The sequence below is a fragment of the Drosophila hydei genome, unplaced genomic scaffold (genome assembly GCF_003285905.1).
Source record: "Drosophila hydei strain 15085-1641.00,03,60 unplaced genomic scaffold, DhydRS2 tig00000001-arrow-pilon, whole genome shotgun sequence".
NCBI lineage: Eukaryota > Metazoa > Arthropoda > Insecta > Diptera > Drosophilidae > Drosophila > Drosophila hydei.
The window spans coordinates 15,634,541-15,655,011 of record NW_022045643.1 but is presented as its reverse complement, the minus strand read 5'-3'; the positions used below and the strand labels follow the sequence as shown (position 1 = coordinate 15,655,011).

Below are 20,471 nucleotides of genomic sequence, written 5' to 3'. Positions count from 1 at the left end.
AGTTTGGAGCTCAGTTAAGAACCATTTTGTTATGAAAGAAGAATAAATTAAAGAAATCACTTAAAATGAAGAACCAATGACAACTGCATATGGAAGTCTACTAGTCCTACAAAATGCATTCAAGGCTTGACTACAACGAAGCGGTGCAAGAAAACCGAGTCTCAGTCGACATATGAAAAGAGATGCTAAAGCATCAAAATCACCCCATCCCCGACACATACATACATACGACAAGCCGAGTCGATCTAAATGTATCCCTGTCCATCTGTCTATAGGAACTGGAATCTTTTGTATGCCTCTATGGCATGTGCAGATTACATTTATTTCAAATAATTGATCATTTCCAATGTAATTGATTAAAAATATCAAATTGCAGTTAGTCAATTATATCTCTTACATTTTCAGAGCTAATCTCCAATTTTTGCATTTAGTTTCATGTATATTTTATACAATTCTGATTTTTTATATTTTGGATACTAGACAGAAATTTTACAAGCTCTACATCTAAAATTTCAAATGCAAGTATAGCCAATATGTCAGGGAGTTTGAATTTTTATTGAATATATAAGGCATATTCTGAATATTTTATTGAAATCAGTTAAGTTATGCTGAAGTTATTAAATAATATGGAAAGCAGTTCCAAGCATATATAAAAACGAGTATTGTTTGTTATTTGGGGAATCAGAATTGATATTTAATTGTGCTTAAGTTGTCAAGATATAGTTGAGTTCTGGATTTGCCACTTAGTATACAAAGTGAGGAGTGGTGGTAAAGTACATAGTAGAGATAGCTCGGTCACGGAAGCGTAGGTTCGAACCTTGGGCACATGCAGGATATTTTTTTTTTCGGTAGTAAACATTAAATTTGGTAGTGAGGGTTAAAGCTCAAATTATGATGATTAAATACAAACACATATATATCTGTGCGGATGGTTATTATTAAAAAAAAAAAAACTGTTAATAAAAAAACCATAGACTGCCGTATACTTCTTATTGGATGTGTTTCAAAATAATGTAAAAAATTATTTAAGAAATATAAATTTTAAGTAGCAAACATTATCAAATATTTTTTGGATTTATGCGTTTAAAATAACAAAATCAATAAAAATATCAAGAAAAAAGACTGAAACTTACTCCACCATCGACGTGATCAAAAAAATGTTTTATTTTTCTATTTGAATATGTTGTTTTTGATTATGATATAAATTTCCACATATCTATATTTAATATATATATATATTTTATTTATATATAAATATATATTGAATTTTAACTTAATTTTAGTAATTAATACCAAATATAAATAGATGGAAGTCAAAAAAGGAGATATGTAGATATTAAAATTTATGGCATGTCTACTACTAACAAAATGTAATAAAATGGAATCAAATAGACAGTTTGAGTATGTTGTGTGGTTACTGAAATTTTTTATTGAAGACTTTCATGAAAATTTGAACTTATATTTATGAAAGTACTATTTTTAATAAGCAGTTAAGCGATAGTTATATCGAAATGCTATCGATACCTTACTCAATTGGTACTGTTCCACGATAAACTTAATTGATACAAAAATTCAAAATAATTCAATTATTAATACTAAATTTGATAATATATATGATACAATACAATATAAAAAATATATACTTATATATAAAAATATTGAATTTGGGAAATTTTATCGAAAACGGGATCTGCCGCTCTTAATTAGTTAAAACAGCTGGTAACACTTAGTTACAAAACATTAGCCAAGGTATAGAACGCAAGACAGACAGACACGTCAGAATACATTTGTGAAGTTATTTACACAACTGTTTTTCGTTATTAAAATACAGTCAGAAGTAAATCGTTTTACCATGATTCTGGAAAATGTTATGCTGGCGCTCTCTCTAATTACTTCTTTAGTTGTGGCTTTGCCTGTAACGCAAAATAAAAAGGAGGAGAACGGCAAAGAGCCAAGCAGCACACCTGCCACAGCTGACGTAGAGGCTGCATTGGAATATGAACGGTATTTACGCGAAGTTGTAGAAGCCCTAGAAGCTGATCCCGAGTTTAGGAAGAAACTAGACAAAGCACCTGAGGCCGATATACGTGTAAGTTTTGCGATATCTTATTTTTATGGAATTACCCCATTATAATGATCTAAACTATTTAGAGTGGAAAAATTGCACAAGAGCTGGATTATGTGAATCATCATGTGCGCACAAAACTGGATGAGATAAAACGTCGTGAGTTGGAACGTTTACGTGAGCTGGCTAATAAAGAGTTCGAGCTAAGTAATGATATTGATCGCGACCATATGAAAGTACCACAACACTTGGATCATGGCAACGAGCACACTTTCGAAATCGAAGATTTGCGTAAGCTAATTCAAAAAACTTCCGACGATTTAGCTGAGGCAGACCGTAAACGACGAGGCGAGTTCAAGGAGTACGAAATGCAAAAAGAATTCGAACGGGAGGCCCAAAAGAAAGTAATGGATGAACAGTCTCGCAAAAAATTTGATGCAGAGATAAAGGAAAAGGAACAAAAACACAAGAAGCACGAGAAAGTCCATCATCCAGGTAATAAAGCGCAATTAGAAGAAGTCTGGGAGAAGCAGGATCATATGGACAAGGACGACTTCAATCCAAAAACCTTCTTTTCAATCCACGACATTGACAGCAATGGATTTTGGGATGAAGCTGAAGTAAAAGCACTTTTCGTCAAGGAACTGGACAAAGTATACCAAAGCAATTTACCCGAGGATGATATGCGCGAGCGTGCTGAAGAAATGGAACGCATGCGGGAGCATTACTTTCAGGTACAATTCTAATAGCTTTAAAAAAACCAATATTAATAATTCACACATTCCCGGCGCAACTAAAATTAGGAAACTGACACCAATCATGACGGACTTATCAGTATAGATGAATTCATGCAGCAAACCGCAAAGGAAGAGTTTCAAAAGGACCCAGAGTGGGAGACTATTGATCAACAGCCGCAATTTTCGCACGAAGAGTATTTAGAATTTGAGCGACGACGACAGGAAGAAGTACAGCGCTTGATTGCCCAAGGTCAGCTGCCCCCACATCCCAATATGCCACAAGGCTACTATGCAGTGCCACCGCCAGCAGCATATCCCGCCCCTTCGCAAGGTTCTCAATTGCATTACCAGCAACCAAATCAATTGCATACGCAGCAGCAGCAACAGTATCATCATCAACAGCAGCAATATGCCGAACAGCAACAGTATGGCCAACAGCAGCCTATTGCAGCTTATCAGCAACCGCAACCACAGCAACCGCTTATCTATCAGCAGCCTAGCCAACAGCAGCAACAACCTAATAATTACCAGTACATGCCACAAGCTGTCCATCATGAACAAGTGCCTCAGCAATACCAACAACAAACTGTGCAGCAACAGAATAATAATCAGACTCCTTCACCTGCGCAAAGCCAACAGCTTCCTGAACAGCAGCAGCAACAAAACCAGAAGCAAAACCCGCAGATTAGAGACCAGGTGCAGCATGAGCAGTCCACACAAAAACAATAGAGTCCAAAAACAAAATGAACAACATTAAATTAATCATTCCAAGATTATCGCGTATTCTGCTAAGCAAAACTATTATCTAAAAATTCAGTGATTGTAAAAAATTTGTATGTATCTCATTTAACAAATTAGCTGTCGACTACAGCACTTTATGTCCATTACAGGTTTTTTTATGCTTTACACTTTTATACTTGTAAATAATTTAACTAATATAAATTAATGATCATTGAAATAAACAAAATATCGATAAATTTTTTCTAGTCATTTTTTTATTGCCTGTCGTGTCAGAACCCATACATTATACATATTCTTGATCAAGACGACGAATTGTGTCGATTTAGACATGTCAGTGGTATAAAACCTAGATACTTAAAATTTGAAATGTAAGCTCGTAATTTATTAGATAACTTCCGATTTGCCCTTAGAAAATCTTATTTTTCCTATTTTTATGACTATAAAGTAGGAACTGCCTTTTAATCTTTATAGATTTTCAATGAAAGTGGATTCGGGTAACTCCAAAATGTCATTCATCACTGCTTTTTGAATTCTCAAAATGGTTAATGCATATATGAAAGTCTTTCACCAATTATAACAATTTTATTCCTGTCCAAAATTGTTTATTTTTAGGATGACTATGTCAAATGTTTTTAAGGGAGGAATTGGTAAGACAAATCATACAATCGTGTTTTAGTCAAATTTTTTTGGAAATGTAATGATGGGATCAGTCTTCTTAAAGGGATTCAGTCGATCTTTAAATCTATAATTGTATTGTATTCGCATTTTCACCAGTCGGTATAACTTTTCTCTTGGATTTTCCCGACGATTATGCCTGTTTTCAATACATTGTTTCAGCACTGTTGTGCTGATAATTACAAATTTTTTAAATAACTATGAATAAAATGATGGGACATATAAACGTTGCGACTGCATAATTCTTGTTCCCGGCCCAATAGCAGCTAAGCTTTTTCTAGACTCAATACTTACTCAGAAATTGCCGTGCCCCAATAACTGGACCCTTTAATTTATAAGTCTATCCGATTTTGATCAACAATAATTCAAATTATTAGGCAAATTTATATCGGAGACTGAGCAAAATATAGGATTTTCGGATTTGAATTTTAAGAGCAACTACATTGGTATTCCTTATCCAATTACTTTAATAAAAATATAATTTATATAAATAAAAAAAAATGCTGTATTATTTTCCGTTAGAAATTAAATATGTTTAAGCGTTCCTGACTTTAATAATAATTAATTTATTTGGAGAAATACTAGTTAAAATAAAAAGAACAATATTCTAAAATATCACATCAATAAGTGAGTCAGTGGTTAGTGAAAAAAAGTTTTATAATCATGTACATCATTTTTTGAACCGTGTATACAGTATATATATAAGATAAAAGACTAACTAAGTAGAGGAATAATTTTATTTTATAAGAAAGTATTGAGATTTTATTTTTTAAGAGGTAATCTTGTTTAAAGATCAACTAACAATTTCATGACGTACATCGTAGATCAGAAAAATAAATTTCTTATAAGTTAGTTGCTATAATGATTATGTTCAAATGAAACAAGCAAAACTAAGCCTTGTAGCCTTCATAAAGTATACCTCCAAAATTAAGGGCTGGAACTCCTAACTAGGGCACTCATACTTGCTTTGTATTCGAAAAATAATTATTTTATTTATAAAAATTCGGTTTTGTAAAGCAACTTAAGAAAGTTTTTAATCAAAAAATGTTATATATGTAATATATATATCAAAATTAGTACATTTAATAAAAGAAGCGCTTGTCAATCTAATTTGTATTTATAACCTCCACGTATAGTATTATTATAAATATGGTCAACGACAAATCATAGAATATTTATTATTGCTGTCAGTTACCACTTATCCGATATTAGAACAATTTTGTCAAAACCCGTATAACTCTCAGTGAATTGAGACGATACACATATAATAGATAAATATCCATTAGTTTTTCAGACCAAAATCTCATACTTGAATAGATTTCTATCATTGATGTAAATTAAAATGAACAATATGGAATCCTATATTATATTACGTTTTCGTAGACATTAGTCGTAAAATAGGGTGAATGCTTTGTTATTGAAACAAAATCGGTAAAAAATTTAATGGTGTTTATATAATGGATACAATATCAACATATCGAAAATTGTGATTTAGATAGTGTTTATTATAGCAAACAGGTTTTTTAATAAGTTCTTATGCATTATATTTTTTTCGTGATTTAGCCACTGAGCAGGGTGTGGCTACATTGATTGGTTTTTAATAGTAGTTCAGTAATTAATATCATTATAAATAATATATATATATATATATATATAAATATATATATATATATATATATATATATATATATATATATATATATATATATATTTCATATATATATATAATTTTATTATTCGATTTTTTATTTGCAGCACACAATTACATCAAATAATGTTATATCTAAATTGTTTGTATCTTTTACAAAAATATACAGTAATAGTTTTCATTTCATTACTATAATATATCTGGAGATGACTCCGTTTATCGTTTAAGGCATAGTGTGTTGTAAATTTGTGTTTTTTTTTTAAATATACATGTAGACTTTGCTTTCAAATAAATGGAAATTCTAATTGATCAATCTAATAAATAAATGCAAAAACTATAGTAGAATGGGTATTACAGCAACAAATTTGATATTGACAGTGAGTAAGAGGCGGTAGCGAAAAAAGGCACGGGAAATAATATGCATGTCATCATATAAACAAAGCTCTAAAGGGGTTTTCGGTTTGGTCGCAAATGTGATTCTCGGTTTTCATTTAGGTCAACGCCTTAAAATGCTAGACGGTCGCGGTAACCCACTGCGTTTCATTTGTGTTGGTTGTCGAAGACCTGACGGCTTTGGAATGCCCGATGCACCTGTTGTCACTTGTGTCAACTTCAAACCTAGTGCCTGTGTTTCAAACGCTTCACTTTGTTTCGTATCCTTGTCATACAGACTCCCACGTGAGGATGCAGAAGAGAGGCTCTGTAATGTAAATATAGTAACACTAAGGATTTTTTTTAAATATTAGTTTCTCATTCACCTCAGGTGTTTCAGAATCACCACCTCCTCTCATACTTAGGCTATAATAGCCGGATGAGGGGCGCGCCAGTCCATTTCCCGCAGCTCGCTTGCTTGAACCTCCAGCTGTCGTTGGTGCACGTAAAGTGCCGACAAACTTGGGCACTTTGAATACGGAAGTTTCATCCTATTGATTGATATTATTTTAGATTTTACTTTTCTTGTCTTGAGATATTACATTTTCTTTTGATGCATACCTCGTTCTGTTGTGCTGCTCGAAATACATTTGACAGCTTGCTGACTTGGATGCTGGGTGTTCTCAGGGCACCACCTATACTCTGCCGAGGTGCCAACACCTCTACAGTTCCACCAGTACCCATTGAGCTGCTAATGTTAGAGGACAGGTTATGAAATGACTTGGACTTTATTCCCATCGGACTTTTTAGCCCTCCTAAATCACCGGTTTTTGGAACTGTTTTCGACGCTGTTGCCCTTGAGGTTGCAGATGATGCAGCGTTCAGACCAGTGCCAGCAGATGTTGCTTTGCCCACAGTACTGACCTTTTGCAAACCACTAATGTAGCGCGGCCGAGATAGCGATCGTGGCTGAGGTCGCGCAATCTGTCCACATTCGGATGCCAAGGGATCCGCATTCGTTCGCTGTTGTTGCATTAGTGAGCTTTTCTCTTTTGGCTTTTTGTATGTCAAGTAATTTTTGACTCCAGTGGCATCGTTATCTGAGCCGTTTATGTTTCCATATTTTTGATCAAGTCGCGAAAGCCGTTTTTGAGATGTTTGTTCTCGATCCTCTGTTTTAGCTGAATCCAATGACTGAACCTGAGAATCTTCATCATCAATACAGGGCACAATAATGTGTCCTTGCTGCTCGTCAGGTGCGCGCATTTCCTTACTTATTTTAATGGTCTTAAAACGCTCGCGATCTCTATTGCGACGCTCAGTTATCTTATAGTTATCTGATTCACATTCTATTGTCATCTGGTTTTGCCCCACTTCCCCAACCGGCACGTGCTTCTCAGTCTCACTTAGTGGTATGCATATCTCCGATGTGTTTGCCGGCTCCTCGCGTCGATGAACAATAAAAGATGTGGAATTGCAACTAGCGCTGCTGGTATCACTGTCATGCATTGCATTTAACTTAACATCGTCATAGAGGCGACTACGACGGCTAAGCAAACGTTCATTGCTGCTGGAAGATTGGCTATGACTTTGATTTGGACTATACATTAAATGCGACTTTGATGATGGGGGCGTCACTTGTGCCAAATTCACTATCTGTTGCTGTTGTTGCTGCTCAGCTTGAAAAGGATGATCTTCATCTTTCTGAAAGCGACGTTTAATACTATCCAATGATTTTTGCATTTTTAGCTGCTCTGCGTTGGGAGTATTTACTTTTCCAAGCTCATCGAGCATATATTCAAACTGCTCTTCATCACCTTGCTGAGCAAGCAGCTCCACTTCTGCCTCGGCTAAATCCAAGACGCACTGCATCTGGAAATATTCATCAGACTTGTCGTAGGTTGCATCCAAGACTGGTTGTTCGATTTGCTCCAATAACTGCATTGTATCATGCACAAACTTTTGACTATTAAAACTATCAGGCGCCCCTCTGAGTTGAAGACCGCTTAATATTTCCGTTGGTGGCTCATAGGTATGGTTTAACTTTTGCTGATTATTGTAGCTTTTTTGAGGCATTTTACTGCTTACAATAGGAGATATGTTTACTATTTCATCTCGGCTTCTCAGTGTAGGCGTATAGCTAAGCACCTTAGTGTTGCTCTTATTATTATTATTATTATTATTATTATTGTTGTTATTATTATTATTATTATTATTATTATTACTTTTGTTATATTGAGAACGGGTGTTTACAGTTGTCAGGGGTGTAGATTGCATCTGAATTAATGACAATTTCGTCTCAATATTCTCAGGCGTATCGCAACGAGCTGCCTCGGGCGTAAGACATCCTTCGGTAAAAGTGCTGTTCACCTGTCGCCCCGCAAGCAGCTGTGTTTCATTTAGCACCGCAGTAGGCCGTTTAAACGTAGTATTTGTCTCCAATTCACTCGGCGATTCTATAGTTGTACGTGTAGTCAAACTATCGACCAGACTAAATGTTGTATCACCTATCAATTCCTCACTCAACATCATTGTCGCACACAAATGATTCTGACCCTTACTGTGGGTGTGTAATTGTAACTGTAATTGCATTTCATTTGGTGCAGACACACTTTCGGTGCTATTATCCATAGTGCTGCAACCGGATGCTGTTTTGCTTAGTGGCGTCAGTGAAATGTCATCAATCTGGCCAATATGCGAATCTTTAATTAGTGTACCATCACCGGACATGCTAAGCGATTCCAGAACTTTACGATCCCTAATCATATCACTGAGAGCGTATCCCATATCATTGGATAGCGTTGACGTTCTGGTCTGACTTGGTTCCAGACTTTGAATCGATTGTAAAAAGTTCAGATTTGTAAAGTCAGCGGAGCTGATAAGCGAATTATTCATGCATCCGTTGTTCATTGATGTGCATATAGACGATGGTGGCGACGTGTCCTGCAGAAACGATTTATTCATGTTTGTCACAAGTCCTCCAATTTCCAAACTAAGCATCGGCGATCCTGAATTTGTTACTGATGTGGAGACATTTGTTGGTTGTGGCTGCATAACAAATTTCAATCGCGTTACTAAAGGTAATTTTAGATACTCTAAAATTAATTACAAATTAAATTATATGCAAATATAATAATCATCATAATAAAATCGTGACTTAAGTCTTTACTAAGCAATTGGAAGCCATTCCTATCAATAGATAATATAAAATCATTGATCAACTGGCAAGCAAAATTTCACAAAATTAAAGTTTGTTGGGCAAAGGTGTTTTACACACTTAAAAGTCTTCGTCCGTGTGTGTGCTTATTGTGAAAGTCTGGCTTGTATGTTGTATGATTAGTAGTTAAATATAAAAAAATGTGCTACAGCTTATCTGATTAGTCACAATCCGTAATAAAAAGTAAAAATGTTCGTTAAGAAATAAACCTGTTATTCTTTATTCCGAAGATAACCCGTCTTTCTAATAATAATTTAAAAAAATCATGTTCACTTACATATTGAGTCTCCAGATTTTCGGTCACTTGTGATTTTCGTTTGGGCCTCGTGAATGTTTTTGAATTATGTTTGTATGCTTGATATATAATATATACATAATTACATTAAATATTTTCATTAAATATATCAATAAATGAGTAAAATGAAAGATATGTCTGGGTGTTTATCTATCTATCTACAAAGCTTTTCTTGACATCTATAGAAGTGTAGAAGAAACTTAAAGGTCGCTTAGTGCTAAGAGGTCATCTTCATTGGTATTCAACAATACCATCGTCTGAACATAAATGAACTAAACTAATGATAACTAACTACAAATGATAATAATAATGATTATTGTTCTCAGTGCCATCAACACTGACATTCTTGTAAATGTTGCAACTTATCTTTAGGAACATTTCTTGCGTAGTACAATAAATTAAGACCTCAAATTCACGTCTAATATCATTAAATACATTGTAATTAAATTTAGAAACACCAGTGCGAAATTGTTGGCCGTAAATTTGTGGATTAAATTAGATTGGATTATAGATTATAGCAGATGAAGCGCAGACATATTATCTTTTCGGGTATCAAATGCAGTAATTGTTATAATATTATAAATACGTGTAAGGCATTTAGTTTACTTTTAAACTCAGTTCGGAATAAAAACACGATAAAGAGATATACTGTCGTGCGTTATGGGGCTAATACATTCGTGGGTCATCCGTAATTCATAATTATATCAATAATATGAGTAACTCACGACGTGACGTCCGAAGTATTTAAAAAACGCTCATTATGTGAACTTCGATATGCTATCTTAAAGGCAGACCCTTTATAAACAATAAATGATGTAATTCAAATTCACAAATAAATGGTGTTGACTAATCTCCCTTCATTTTTAATTTCTTATAGTATTTTCATATTTTTTTACAAACAAGCATTTTTCGCTTGTAAACATATTCTAAATCATATAACAAAATATACATAAAATACTTTTCGATACCGTACCTAAACTAACATAGTAAAAGTATTTTAGTGAAGTCGAGCTGCTCTGAGTGTGTTTTCTTCTTTAGATGACCATACCAAGAAATGTTCACATCAGCAAGTGCAGCTGCTGCCTTTTCTTATGTCACACACACTACATAAAATCCATATAGACAAGGATAGAACAAGCCAACTCGTATTTAGTGATTAATATCATTGTAAACCATGGATATTATAAAACCACACATAGTAGTTGCATTACTTAATTGTGTTTTGATTATATGTATACATATACAACACATTAAAAGGGCTGCCCGCCTACATCCATTATTAAAGCATACTCAACATATTCGTAGCTGTCGATCTGTTAACATTAAGCTCCATTGCACTACTAAATATGGTCGGCCTGTATCTAGATATATGTGCCTCTGTTCATATGACCCATGGTTGACATATATTACATACATACATATATGTATGATATATATACGTACATTCTTCATTAGTCGGCTGCAAATGCGACTGCTGTTGATTATTAGTTTTCCATTGGTGAAGAATATTCGATATATCATCGTGGGTTTTATCTGCCAGAAAACTAAAATATTGATGAAAAAGGGCCGTAAGTATTTTTGTATATAAACCAACCGCAGATGCAAATAAAAATGCTGCTACATACATGTATGAATCATCTTTTAATGCTTCGTCAATGTCCAATATATCCATGTCCTGCTGAAGTGAAGTTATTTTCTTATGGCTTATACTATAGTATGACCTGGAAGCACGAGAAACATTTATTCTCTCGCGGGATCTAGCAAATTGGATCAGTTTTAGTTTCGCTATGCAACCAAACAACACAAAAACAAGTGCATCCAATTAAGGTGTATTGTATGCATTAACGTACTCTTTTATTCTACCATATGTTAACAATATTTTTAATGTGATATTATATTCTATTGAATTCACCGTTCTATTAAATAAATAGATACCCGTACAAAGCAGCGCGCAGACAACCTTTAACGAAACATCAAGGCAGACGAAAACAGCAAAAAGCAGGGCTGCATTTTATTGCGGTTCCGTTTAATCGAACCAGTAAGGTATGGATTGATCAGTTTATTATTCATCGCTTACCCGGTCCTCATATATATAAGTGAAAGGTAAAGTTGAAGTGTATATTTATATAAACATCTGTAAGCTTACAGCTAGGACTATTTAAAAAGTATTTTAAGATCCGAAAACTTATAATTGATATTACTCAATACAATTGTAAGCAAATAATAAATAAATAATAATAAATCATATACATAATAATAAATGTACACAAACTCTTATAGTTGCATAAAATATCATAAATATAAAGAATGTGTTGCAAACAAGCGTAATGTTCTATTTATTTTTAAATTATATGTTTGTAGAGGTGTCTAATCTGCATAAACGCGCACATAGTCGATAATCATCGCACTGTCTTTTCCCCATGTGGATGCCCAAGTATTTCGATTATGCCAAAACGAGAAAGCAGCCCTGGGGTGTTTATTTTTGTACGGCTTTACATCGTTCATTAGTATGCTGTCATCGAAATTGAGAAACCCACCAACTGTAACGCCAAATATGATGAAACACTTCTCATTAAAAAATTGCAAACCATCCTTGATCTCTCCGTAAATGTCATTGTCCACCAAAAGTGTAAGCTTGTCTCTCCGCCAGATCATTGTATAATTATGAAAATCATCACCGTAGTGCTTTGTACTTAGTCGATTTTTTAGAATTTGTACGGCACGTTCATCATGCCAAACAATGATACCGCCATATAATCTATGACCCGATATATCATCGTTCTGAGTGTTTCGCAAATAATCATTGCCACGAGCATAGGCAATCCCTAAAATATATGAGTTTTAATTACTTATTTTTTTTTTTCAATTTAACTAAACAAAATTTATAGAGAATAAGGAAAAAAGAAATAATGCTGATATGATACGTTCGGTAAACTGAACGTAGCAAGTAGCTCATTCGAACTTATTTAAGCAAATATTGATGCAAGCACTAACTTTTCCTTACGCTCTCTTATCTTTGATATATATATATTATATATATACATATGTACATATATATATTAATTATTTTTTGTGGAAAGCGTTCGAATGCGTTGCGCATTGCGCACACACAGCTTTTAACATATGTATGTGTGAAACTGTAAAGTTGTATAATTATTGGTAGAACCTAATGATCAAATATGCGTTTAAAGATATTTTAGATTTCCCATGTTTATGTTGTATATTTCGTGATAAAAGACAATATTCTCGTACTTACGAAGCTGGTTGGCATAGTGGGTTTCTGCATGTGTTGAGACTGGCTGTAACATCATATCTGTGAAGTTGCATTAAATATTTTTAATTTATCAGGAGGTTTCTTAACATAATTTAAACTATTTACATGGAAATAACCAATCTCCTTTTGGAAGCTTAGCACGCACCACAATTTTTCCATATTTAAAGTTGAAACTCTCACGTGTGTGCAACTGAGCTGAATAGACAGGTGGTTTTATCTTATGGAAACTGCCTTTGGAAATGCTGCACTCCAGCTGACGACTCTCAATTGCCGTACAGCGATCACCTAGCTGGTAAGCTCCCTCTGTCACCTCACTGGCCACCGTCGGCACAATGTGTAGATGTCCCTCCCGCAAATACGAAATTTGCGGCGAATCTTCGAATGCTACTAGTTCCTCTTCTACATGGTACATACGCTGACGTATGTCATACATCCAAACGCTGGTATTCAGTTGTGCTTCGCTAAAGTTATCCTCAAAAAGAAGCGCACCCTGGCAGATACCTTGACTAGTACTTCCACTATTCACAATGCTGCTGGTAGGCTTACATTGCTTGGACAGTCTTTGGTCTGAAGATAGATACAGCTGGCACTCGCTCCCGTTGTTGCGATTGATGTTCTTTGTAATGATATTGCGAGTACTGCTCTGTTGGACATTTAGCAAGCGAGTGTTGAGTACCACCAATGTCTCGCTCTTCTCATAGATATGGTCATTGTACTGCACCAACACTGAAACTTGCAGCTTGTCGTTGTTTTGCAAGCTGATGTGTTGTGTGCTGCTCCAACTGTCATTAGTAGCTTGAGTTATGTAGTCCATTAACGCTGGGCAGCTTTCATCAGCTATCATCATAAAAAAGATTCGTTGGATGCCGGGATCATCTATGGGTTTAATATTATCGTTAATATTGCTATTATAGACAGCCCACACACTTACCTGGTATGGAAATTTTAAAACCACGTTCTTTGAATATTTCTATTTCCACGCTGGGTATTTTATATGCAATATTTTCTTTGCCTATCAGTATTATCAGAAGGGTCAGTTTGAAATTTAGTAAAAACTTATAGGCCATGACGGAATAAAGCTAATCCTAATGCCAATATTACTCGATTTGTGTATTGGGTATTTTTCTATAAAATTTGACGCGTAAGATGTTGCAAACCGGTTGAGTTGCATTCAATGGATACTTGATAGATTCAAAGCTCCATCACTACTGATTCGAACTAAGCTTTGCTTGAGAATTGCATATTAAAAATTCACTTCAAATATTCTAGCACTTTTCTGTCAATGACGATGTACATGATTTCTAGTTAATGTTATTCGTTTTACGTAATCGATGTTTACTTGTTTTATAAATTATATTATATTAATTCAATTATTGAATATTTAATCATTGTTAACAGCTATACTGACAATATGATGGGCTACATAAATATATATAAAAATGTTGATCTTTCTAATTTATACTCTTAAAAAACGACTTGTATTATATTTACTAGTAGTATACCACAAAAAAATTTATTACATATGTTAAGCATATACTATTGTTGTTAACAAACAAGTATGAAAGCTTTAGTGGAGGGTGTGTGACTAACAGATACCATAAACCCTGTCGAATTTGCGTTTACAAATACACTGCATAACTTGTATTAAACATACATATATCTAAATTATTAAACTCGCGCGTTCAGAATCAAACAAAAAAAAATAACAGGAAAATAAAGAAACGCTCGCATCTTCACAATCAACAAGAATTTTTTCAAAAACCTTAATTAACTTAAAAATGTTTTGCCTTTGGCGGGTATCGAACACATTCATCGTCAACAACACACAATACCGCAACCGTCATCGAAGTTCAATATTAAGAAGTAAAGGGGCAAATCCAAAACTTAAGTAGTACCTGATAATTCAATCACAAGTGCGAATTTTTAAACAGAAACAAATGCACACATTTATACTTACAACTTTACTTTAGAACTCTAACAAAACACAAATTTTAACAAATAAAATAAATAAAATACATGCAAAATTATAAGACTTTTGTTCCAAAGATAGAAAAAAAATGTATTAACGTTTTCAATAGATTACATTAAAACATAAATAGTTATTAAATGTTTGATTCAAACTGGATAAGGGCATGCTACAGACGCAGAATTCAAACCTTTAGCTTTTATAGGCTCTGAGATCGATGCATTCATACATACGGACAGACAGACGGAGAATATATATACTTCTTGGGGTCAGCTACGCCTCCTCCATCTCAATGGGGTTAGGGTATAGTTGTGTTAGGGTGTTATAGTCGAAACTGCTCGAATAGGAGATGCCCTAAACTTTACAAAGAGCTGATATTCCAATCATATATACACAAGTACACGGACGGACAGAAAGACGACAGATGCGTTGAAACAAACGGATAGTTGGACGGAGGGCTTTCTGCCTGTTTTATACATTTAACAAAGCCATTATGCCCCAATTTATCTTTTTTAATGGTTTTAGGGTATAACTAGATTTGTTTCAATTCATTTTAATATAGTATTTATAGTATTCAAAAAGCGCTAATTCGCTGTTAAAAGACTGTTAGGTTACGAAAAGCTGTTCCATAGTTCTCCTTAACTGCCCGCCAAATTTTAGATGAGATGCAGAGAAAAATCCGAAAATGTGACGTCACAAAAGAACTGCTAGTTAACATTAAATGTAACGAAACAAAGAGCACTGTGCGTAACTCACTGAGTGTTTTAACAGCGTGTTTTAACATCAACAGCGTGAGCATCAATCGAAGCGAAACTCTGTTATTTTGAATGTTGTTCGTTTGTAGATTTAGTGTTAGTAGTTGTGTTTACAGAAAACCGTACATTCTAGACAGCATTTAAGAGTAAGCAAAAATGTTTTCTTGCGGGATCAGTTAAAAATGAGTGGCCATCTAGTTCAAAATCAGTAAACTTATGTCGGTTCAGGTCTAAATTTAATTATGATCAGCGGACATATTTTGTGTTTTGGCTAACCGATTATGCCTCGAATACACGCTTTCAATGCAAGCAGAGTATATAACCAGTCTGCGAGCATTTGATTTAGTTTTATACGCGGCGTAAGAGAGAACAGACTGAAAGTAATGCAGTCCCCTAAAAGATTACTTACAGATAAGCTGCTCGTTCTGCTGATTCTGCTTTACAGTTCGATTGCAGGCATCTGGTCGTATAAGGTGCCTGCTGTTAAAGTGGACCCATTGGTAAACGGGTTTCGTGTGTCCATACCAGGTAATTATATTGCTTCAATGAATGAACCTACAGTTTATCTGCCAAATATTTTTGAAGACGAGCATGGCATTAAAAGTGTGGCTTTTAATGTGAATCGTAATCGAAATTTTACGGGCTTTGAGGAAGGCGAGTTTAGCGCTCAAGTACGAGAGTCACAGGATGCACTTTGGAAATATGATTTTAAGCGAGTCCATTTAAGGGCACATGATACGCTTTATATATGGACTAGCGTACAACATGGAAACGCCATATTTCGTGATCAAGGTCAGCCGCTGCAGGTTTGTCAACTAAATGGCGTTAATTTGCCCACGGACTGCTTGAAGAACCCTAATCTGAAAGCAGAATCAGCAACAGAAAAACGCAATTTAATTAACAGGGAATCACCTTCAACGTCTTGTACGAAGAGCGAAACGGTGATGTCATCCCCACCAACTAATCCGCTTTGCAAAGGTCAATTAATTTTCGAGGAGAACTTCGACCAATTAAACGAGAGCCGTTGGCTTCACGATGTGCGAGCCCCACTTGACAGTACCGATGCTGAATTTGTGTTGTATGATGGAAAGGCACGTGTTCTTGACGGCCAACTGCTCATCGAGCCAAAGCTGTGGTCCAGTTATCGCCCTGATTTGCACATAACAAATGCTCAGTTAGATTTATCTGACCGCTGCACAGGCACACACAATAGGCAAAAGGAGTGCGTACTGCTAACAAGTGGACCACATATTATGCCGCCAGTTGTGGTTCCCCGGTTGAGCACCAAAGAATCTTTTGCCTTTAAATATGGCCGCATCGATATACGCGCGAAACTCCCCAAGGGCGATTGGTTGGTGCCGCTATTGCTGTTAGAGCCGCTCATGGAGGCATATGGTCAAAGTGGCTATGAATCTGGTGAGCTAGTGATATTCATATGTTTCTTGAATATAATTAATATTCAGTTTTATCTACTATATAGGTCAATTGCGTGTGGCCATGAGTCGTGGTAATCAACAGCTACGTCTCCCACATGGTAAGCTCATCGATGGTCGCACTATTTTTGGCGGCGCCGTACTCTCGACTGAAGCTTCTCAACGCGAAGATTTTATGGTTCAACAGCGACGCAGTGTACATTTTGGCGACGATTTTCACTTATACAGCCTTACATGGAGCAGCCAAAGCTTGCGATTTTCAATTGATGGTCAAGAGTATGGTGAACTATTGACGGGTTTCGCGGAATCTAACCTAAATCCTAGCTGGCGTCGGGGAAGTCCTATGGCGCCCTTTGATCGAATGGCAAGTAACATATATGAATCCAATCAAGAAACACATACATATTTTTTCCTGTTTTTATTTGCAATCTGTCTTATACTAGACAATAAACAATTTTTTTAACAATATATATTACATAACCGGATGGCTTGGGCTCCAATGAGATTATTCCATATATTTGTCGCGGTTATTCATGTATCTTTTTGCATATAGTTGTATTTCTTCTTTAACAAGGGGCAGTTTAAAATCTTTGTGGATATTATAATTAGTTTTTTTTGATCATTCTGAGCATCTTGTACTGGTATGAAACACATAAATGGTGTGATATTCTTTCTGCTCCATTATTTATGGAAACCAAAATTCGAAAATAGTCCAGTATTCTTATGAGGTTATAACAAAATTTTAACCTCAATGAAGATAAATAGAAACCCGACAGCTGCCACCAATTTTATTATACGCGTTCTGAGTAAAAAACGTACTAAATTCTTAAAAATTGTCTAAAATTTTTCACGCTTCAAATGATTGGACTATTTAATTTTTAGACCTGTCTATAGAGAAAGTTAAAAAGGGTACACCACTAAAATTATGTTATTGAATCTCTTGACACGTCTCTGGTTATATCAGGTCTTTCCGAGTGTACATATGTCACATTTAAAGTATGGTTTCAATAGCATCGAAATTAAATAGTAATATTTTTATAATATTAACATTTCTTAAAACATATTATACCGTAAATATTTTTAATATCATTATGTATTTTAATCTGTAAACTTAGTTTTACATCACTTTTGGCCTCTCAGTAGGCGGATTCGGGGATTTTGTGGATAAGTTGCGCACTTCTACCTTTGAGAAGCCTTGGATCAACAAACACCCACAAGCTAAACTTCATTTTTGGCAGAGCCAGGATCAATGGTTACCCACATGGAAGCAACCGAAGCTATTGGTCGATTATGTTAAAGTTTATGCAATTTAATATATAATGTTATTTCTATCATAATATAAATTAAAACCATTATTCTCAGTTTAAGTTATAGCAATGCCTGTCTGCATTCAAAATAGGTTCCTATTACTCTGTTCCATTGGCAATGTTAATAGCCTATAAAAATACATATGTAGAGAATTAAAACACTAAAGCGATATTTTTTAAACAAATAAGAATTCTCGAGTTGCAAACATTCTAGCTTCCTCAGGAGGGATTACAGCATTAAATTACATATAATCCTTTCAACTGATTGCAGCTCAAAACATTTGGAAAATGCGGTACAGTCTCATATGACATTGCATCATCGAGATTAAGGGGCTGAATAGAGCTGACACCAGCGAGACAACACATACCAGAGTCTAATGGATACGAAGAATTTTTTTTATGCGTTTTCCAAAAAAGTGGAATAACAAAAGAGCTTTTACCATAAAGCCTTTTTAATAATATATTCAACAGTCACTGACGTACCAGATATATTTTTACCCAAATTGCCATATCCCAAATAGGTTATATATAGTTTTAATCGCAGGTTGACTACTCAAGAAAATGTAAAGTGTCCAGCTACGGTCCTAAAACGTTTATCCAAAATATCTTAATACGTTAAAAATATATGCCTTCAATTTCAAGTACCATGCTGCTATAATTATCAAAGTTTTTCAGACTCTAAGTAATAAAGACAAATACATTCACAAGGTGAAGTTTATAGGTTTTGTGCAATGTTCGTCTTGCTGCCCGGCCGTCTGTCAGCGAACGTCAATTATGTCGCTGGTAATGACGCGAGACTAGCATTTGGAATATACTGGCAGTGTACAGTTTTTCCCGATTTGACTATATAGTGTTGTATATATATATATATATATATGTAATGTATGTATAATGTATATAATATGTATAAATGTAATTATTGTAAGAATCTTTCAATATACATACAAACATTTATTTGTTCACAGTAATTCGGTTGTAAGATGTTTATTTGTGTACCTATGTCCTTTATTGTGTATTAATGAATTCTGAAAATATTTTAAATTATTGTTTTTTGCTTCTGATTAATTAAACTATTTTTATCTTTTCATTTATTTAAAACCCCTAATTCGACAAATATATAAATAAATATAAATCTACAAATGCATAATATATAAAACGCATAAAACTCTACATTTCGTCGGAATGCGTTGTATAAACACGGACATATTCTATGACCAACATGGGATGCGTCCAGGTTTTATTAATAATTGATTTCTTTTGCTCAAATATCTGTGGACCCTTGGGTGACGTAAAAAATTTTATATGTTCAGAGTTCGAAATGTCTTTTTTGAAAAAATTCAGCGAACCTCCAGCAGTTAACCCCAATACGATGTAATGCTGCAATAGATTTGATTATTAGTTACCATTTGATTCTTGAAAGTCAATTTACCTCATATTTATTTATGTCCGCCAAAACCGCTGGATTGTCAATTTTTCCATAAGTTTCCTCATCTACTTTATATATTATTCGATCTTTGTGTCGTATTAATGTATAGTTATGAAAACTTTCTCCATAATGTCTCACTCCCGGTTTGGTGCTCTTTAAAGTTTCATATAGAGTGCTCGAGTCACCATTATTACTTAACACGCTACCAAAAAGAATGTTTCCTCCCATAGCGTTGCCGGAGCTATCAATTAACTGAAAATTACCTCGAGCAAATGCGATGCGAATGTGAGGCTCATTTATTGTGAACGATTCGAATTCAGCGCTACTCGGATACAGCAGTAAATCTAAAATATTTCAATTATTGGAATATTAATATTATTAAAATGTTGTAAGAGTGCTGGAAGCCTTCGAAAGTTATGCAAAATATAGACTTCTACTACGAACCATACAGCACATAGATGAGACATCTAGAACAAACTTTTTCAACCCATCAATTTGGATTTGCGTTTTTTAATATTTTCCATATTTTGTATCGAGTTCTCACGTCTACCAACACCGCC

The 20,471-nt window shown here is 34.6% G+C and overlaps 5 protein-coding genes across 9 annotated transcripts; 2 read left to right on the top strand and 3 right to left on the bottom strand.

Moving 5' to 3' along the window:
• Window positions 1–1,723: 1,723 nt before the first annotated feature.
• LOC111593530 (nucleobindin-2) lies at window positions 1,724–3,617 on the top strand. The gene is made up of 3 exons (XM_023306326.2): window positions 1,724–2,089; window positions 2,152–2,799; window positions 2,869–3,617. Exons 1-3 carry the CDS (start codon window positions 1,853–1,855, stop codon window positions 3,529–3,531), a joined length of 1,548 nt encoding a protein of 515 aa, XP_023162094.1. The 5' UTR covers window positions 1,724–1,852; the 3' UTR covers window positions 3,532–3,617.
• Window positions 3,618–6,205: 2,588 nt separating this feature from the next.
• On the bottom strand, window positions 6,206–11,892 carry LOC111593539 (probable serine/threonine-protein kinase DDB_G0282963). 3 transcript variants are annotated; one of them, XM_023306343.2, is made up of 7 exons: window positions 11,601–11,892; window positions 11,376–11,471; window positions 11,194–11,294; window positions 9,733–9,809; window positions 6,860–9,286; window positions 6,625–6,789; window positions 6,206–6,566 (listed from the first exon to the last, which is right to left on the bottom strand). In XM_023306343.2, the coding sequence occupies exons 2-7, from the start codon at window positions 11,420–11,422 to the stop codon at window positions 6,363–6,365; spliced, it is 3,021 nt and encodes a 1,006-aa protein (XP_023162111.2). In that variant the 5' UTR covers window positions 11,423–11,471; window positions 11,601–11,892; the 3' UTR covers window positions 6,206–6,362. The 3 variants fall into 3 exon arrangements, with proteins under 3 accessions (XP_023162111.2, XP_023162112.2, XP_023162114.2); XM_023306344.2 differs by having other exon boundaries at window positions 11,663–11,892; XM_023306346.2 differs by having other exon boundaries at window positions 11,686–11,892.
• Window positions 11,893–12,065: 173 nt separating this feature from the next.
• Window positions 12,066–14,322, bottom strand: LOC111593522 (gram-negative bacteria-binding protein 2). 2 transcript variants are annotated; one of them, XM_023306314.2, is made up of 4 exons: window positions 13,956–14,322; window positions 13,130–13,900; window positions 13,007–13,063; window positions 12,066–12,575 (listed from the first exon to the last, which is right to left on the bottom strand). In XM_023306314.2, the coding sequence occupies exons 1-4, from the start codon at window positions 14,089–14,091 to the stop codon at window positions 12,118–12,120; spliced, it is 1,422 nt and encodes a 473-aa protein (XP_023162082.1). In that variant the 5' UTR covers window positions 14,092–14,322; the 3' UTR covers window positions 12,066–12,117. The 2 variants fall into 2 exon arrangements, with proteins under 2 accessions (XP_023162082.1, XP_023162083.1); XM_023306315.2 differs by lacking the exon at window positions 12,066–12,575 and having other exon boundaries at window positions 13,170–13,900.
• A 1,505-nt stretch (window positions 14,323–15,827) lies between these two features.
• Window positions 15,828–19,309, top strand: LOC111593521 (gram-negative bacteria-binding protein 1). Of its 2 annotated transcripts, none has more exons than XM_023306313.2 (4): window positions 15,828–16,273; window positions 16,331–17,161; window positions 17,226–17,542; window positions 18,319–18,392. In XM_023306313.2, exons 1-4 carry the CDS (start codon window positions 16,129–16,131, stop codon window positions 18,319–18,321), a joined length of 1,296 nt encoding a protein of 431 aa, XP_023162081.2. In that variant the 5' UTR covers window positions 15,828–16,128; the 3' UTR covers window positions 18,322–18,392. The 2 variants fall into 2 exon arrangements, with proteins under 2 accessions (XP_023162081.2, XP_023162080.2); XM_023306312.2 differs by having other exon boundaries at window positions 15,831–16,273; window positions 18,294–19,309.
• A 280-nt stretch (window positions 19,310–19,589) lies between these two features.
• On the bottom strand, window positions 19,590–20,256 carry LOC111593523 (gram-negative bacteria-binding protein 2). The gene is made up of 2 exons (XM_023306316.2): window positions 19,915–20,256; window positions 19,590–19,862 (listed from the first exon to the last, which is right to left on the bottom strand). Exons 1-2 carry the CDS (start codon window positions 20,137–20,139, stop codon window positions 19,653–19,655), a joined length of 435 nt encoding a protein of 144 aa, XP_023162084.2. The 5' UTR covers window positions 20,140–20,256; the 3' UTR covers window positions 19,590–19,652.
• Window positions 20,257–20,471: the final 215 nt, after the last annotated feature.

What these genes read in the sequence shown, in the direction of transcription:
- LOC111593530 (XM_023306326.2), top strand. Translation starts at nt 1,853, where the DNA reads ATGATTCTGGAAAATGTTATGCTGGCGCTCTCTCTAATTACTTCTTTA. An exon ending in CACCTGAGGCCGATATACGT is followed by an intron (nt 2,090 to 2,151) that starts GTAAGTTTTGCG and finishes TAAACTATTTAG; the next exon opens with AGTGGAAAAATTGCACAAGA. An exon ending in TGCGGGAGCATTACTTTCAG is followed by an intron (nt 2,800 to 2,868) that starts GTACAATTCTAA and finishes AACTAAAATTAG; the next exon opens with GAAACTGACACCAATCATGA.
- LOC111593522 (XM_023306314.2), bottom strand. Translation starts at nt 14,091, where the DNA reads ATGGCCTATAAGTTTTTACTAAATTTCAAACTGACCCTTCTGATAATA. An exon ending in TTTTAAAATTTCCATACCAG is followed by an intron (nt 13,901 to 13,955) that starts GTAAGTGTGTGG and finishes TTAAACCCATAG; the next exon opens with ATGATCCCGGCATCCAACGA. An exon ending in CCACTATGCCAACCAGCTTC is followed by an intron (nt 12,576 to 13,006) that starts GTAAGTACGAGA and finishes CATATATTTTAG; the next exon opens with GGATTGCCTATGCTCGTGGC.
- LOC111593523 (XM_023306316.2), bottom strand. Translation starts at nt 20,139, where the DNA reads ATGGGAGGAAACATTCTTTTTGGTAGCGTGTTAAGTAATAATGGTGAC. An exon ending in CGGACATAAATAAATATGAG is followed by an intron (nt 19,863 to 19,914) that starts GTAAATTGACTT and finishes AATCTATTGCAG; the next exon opens with CATTACATCGTATTGGGGTT.
- LOC111593539 (XM_023306343.2), bottom strand. Translation starts at nt 11,422, where the DNA reads ATGGATATATTGGACATTGACGAAGCATTAAAAGATGATTCATACAT. An exon ending in TTAAAAGATGATTCATACAT is followed by an intron (nt 11,295 to 11,375) that starts GTATGTAGCAGC and finishes TCAATATTTTAG; the next exon opens with TTTTCTGGCAGATAAAACCC. An exon ending in GCAGCCGACTAATGAAGAAT is followed by an intron (nt 9,810 to 11,193) that starts GTACGTATATAT and finishes TTATATATCAAG; the next exon opens with CATACAAACATAATTCAAAA.
- LOC111593521 (XM_023306312.2), top strand. Translation starts at nt 16,129, where the DNA reads ATGCAGTCCCCTAAAAGATTACTTACAGATAAGCTGCTCGTTCTGCTG. An exon ending in GTTTCGTGTGTCCATACCAG is followed by an intron (nt 16,274 to 16,330) that starts GTAATTATATTG and finishes ATATTTTTGAAG; the next exon opens with ACGAGCATGGCATTAAAAGT. An exon ending in TGGCGCCCTTTGATCGAATG is followed by an intron (nt 17,543 to 18,293) that starts GCAAGTAACATA and finishes CTGTAAACTTAG; the next exon opens with TTTTACATCACTTTTGGCCT.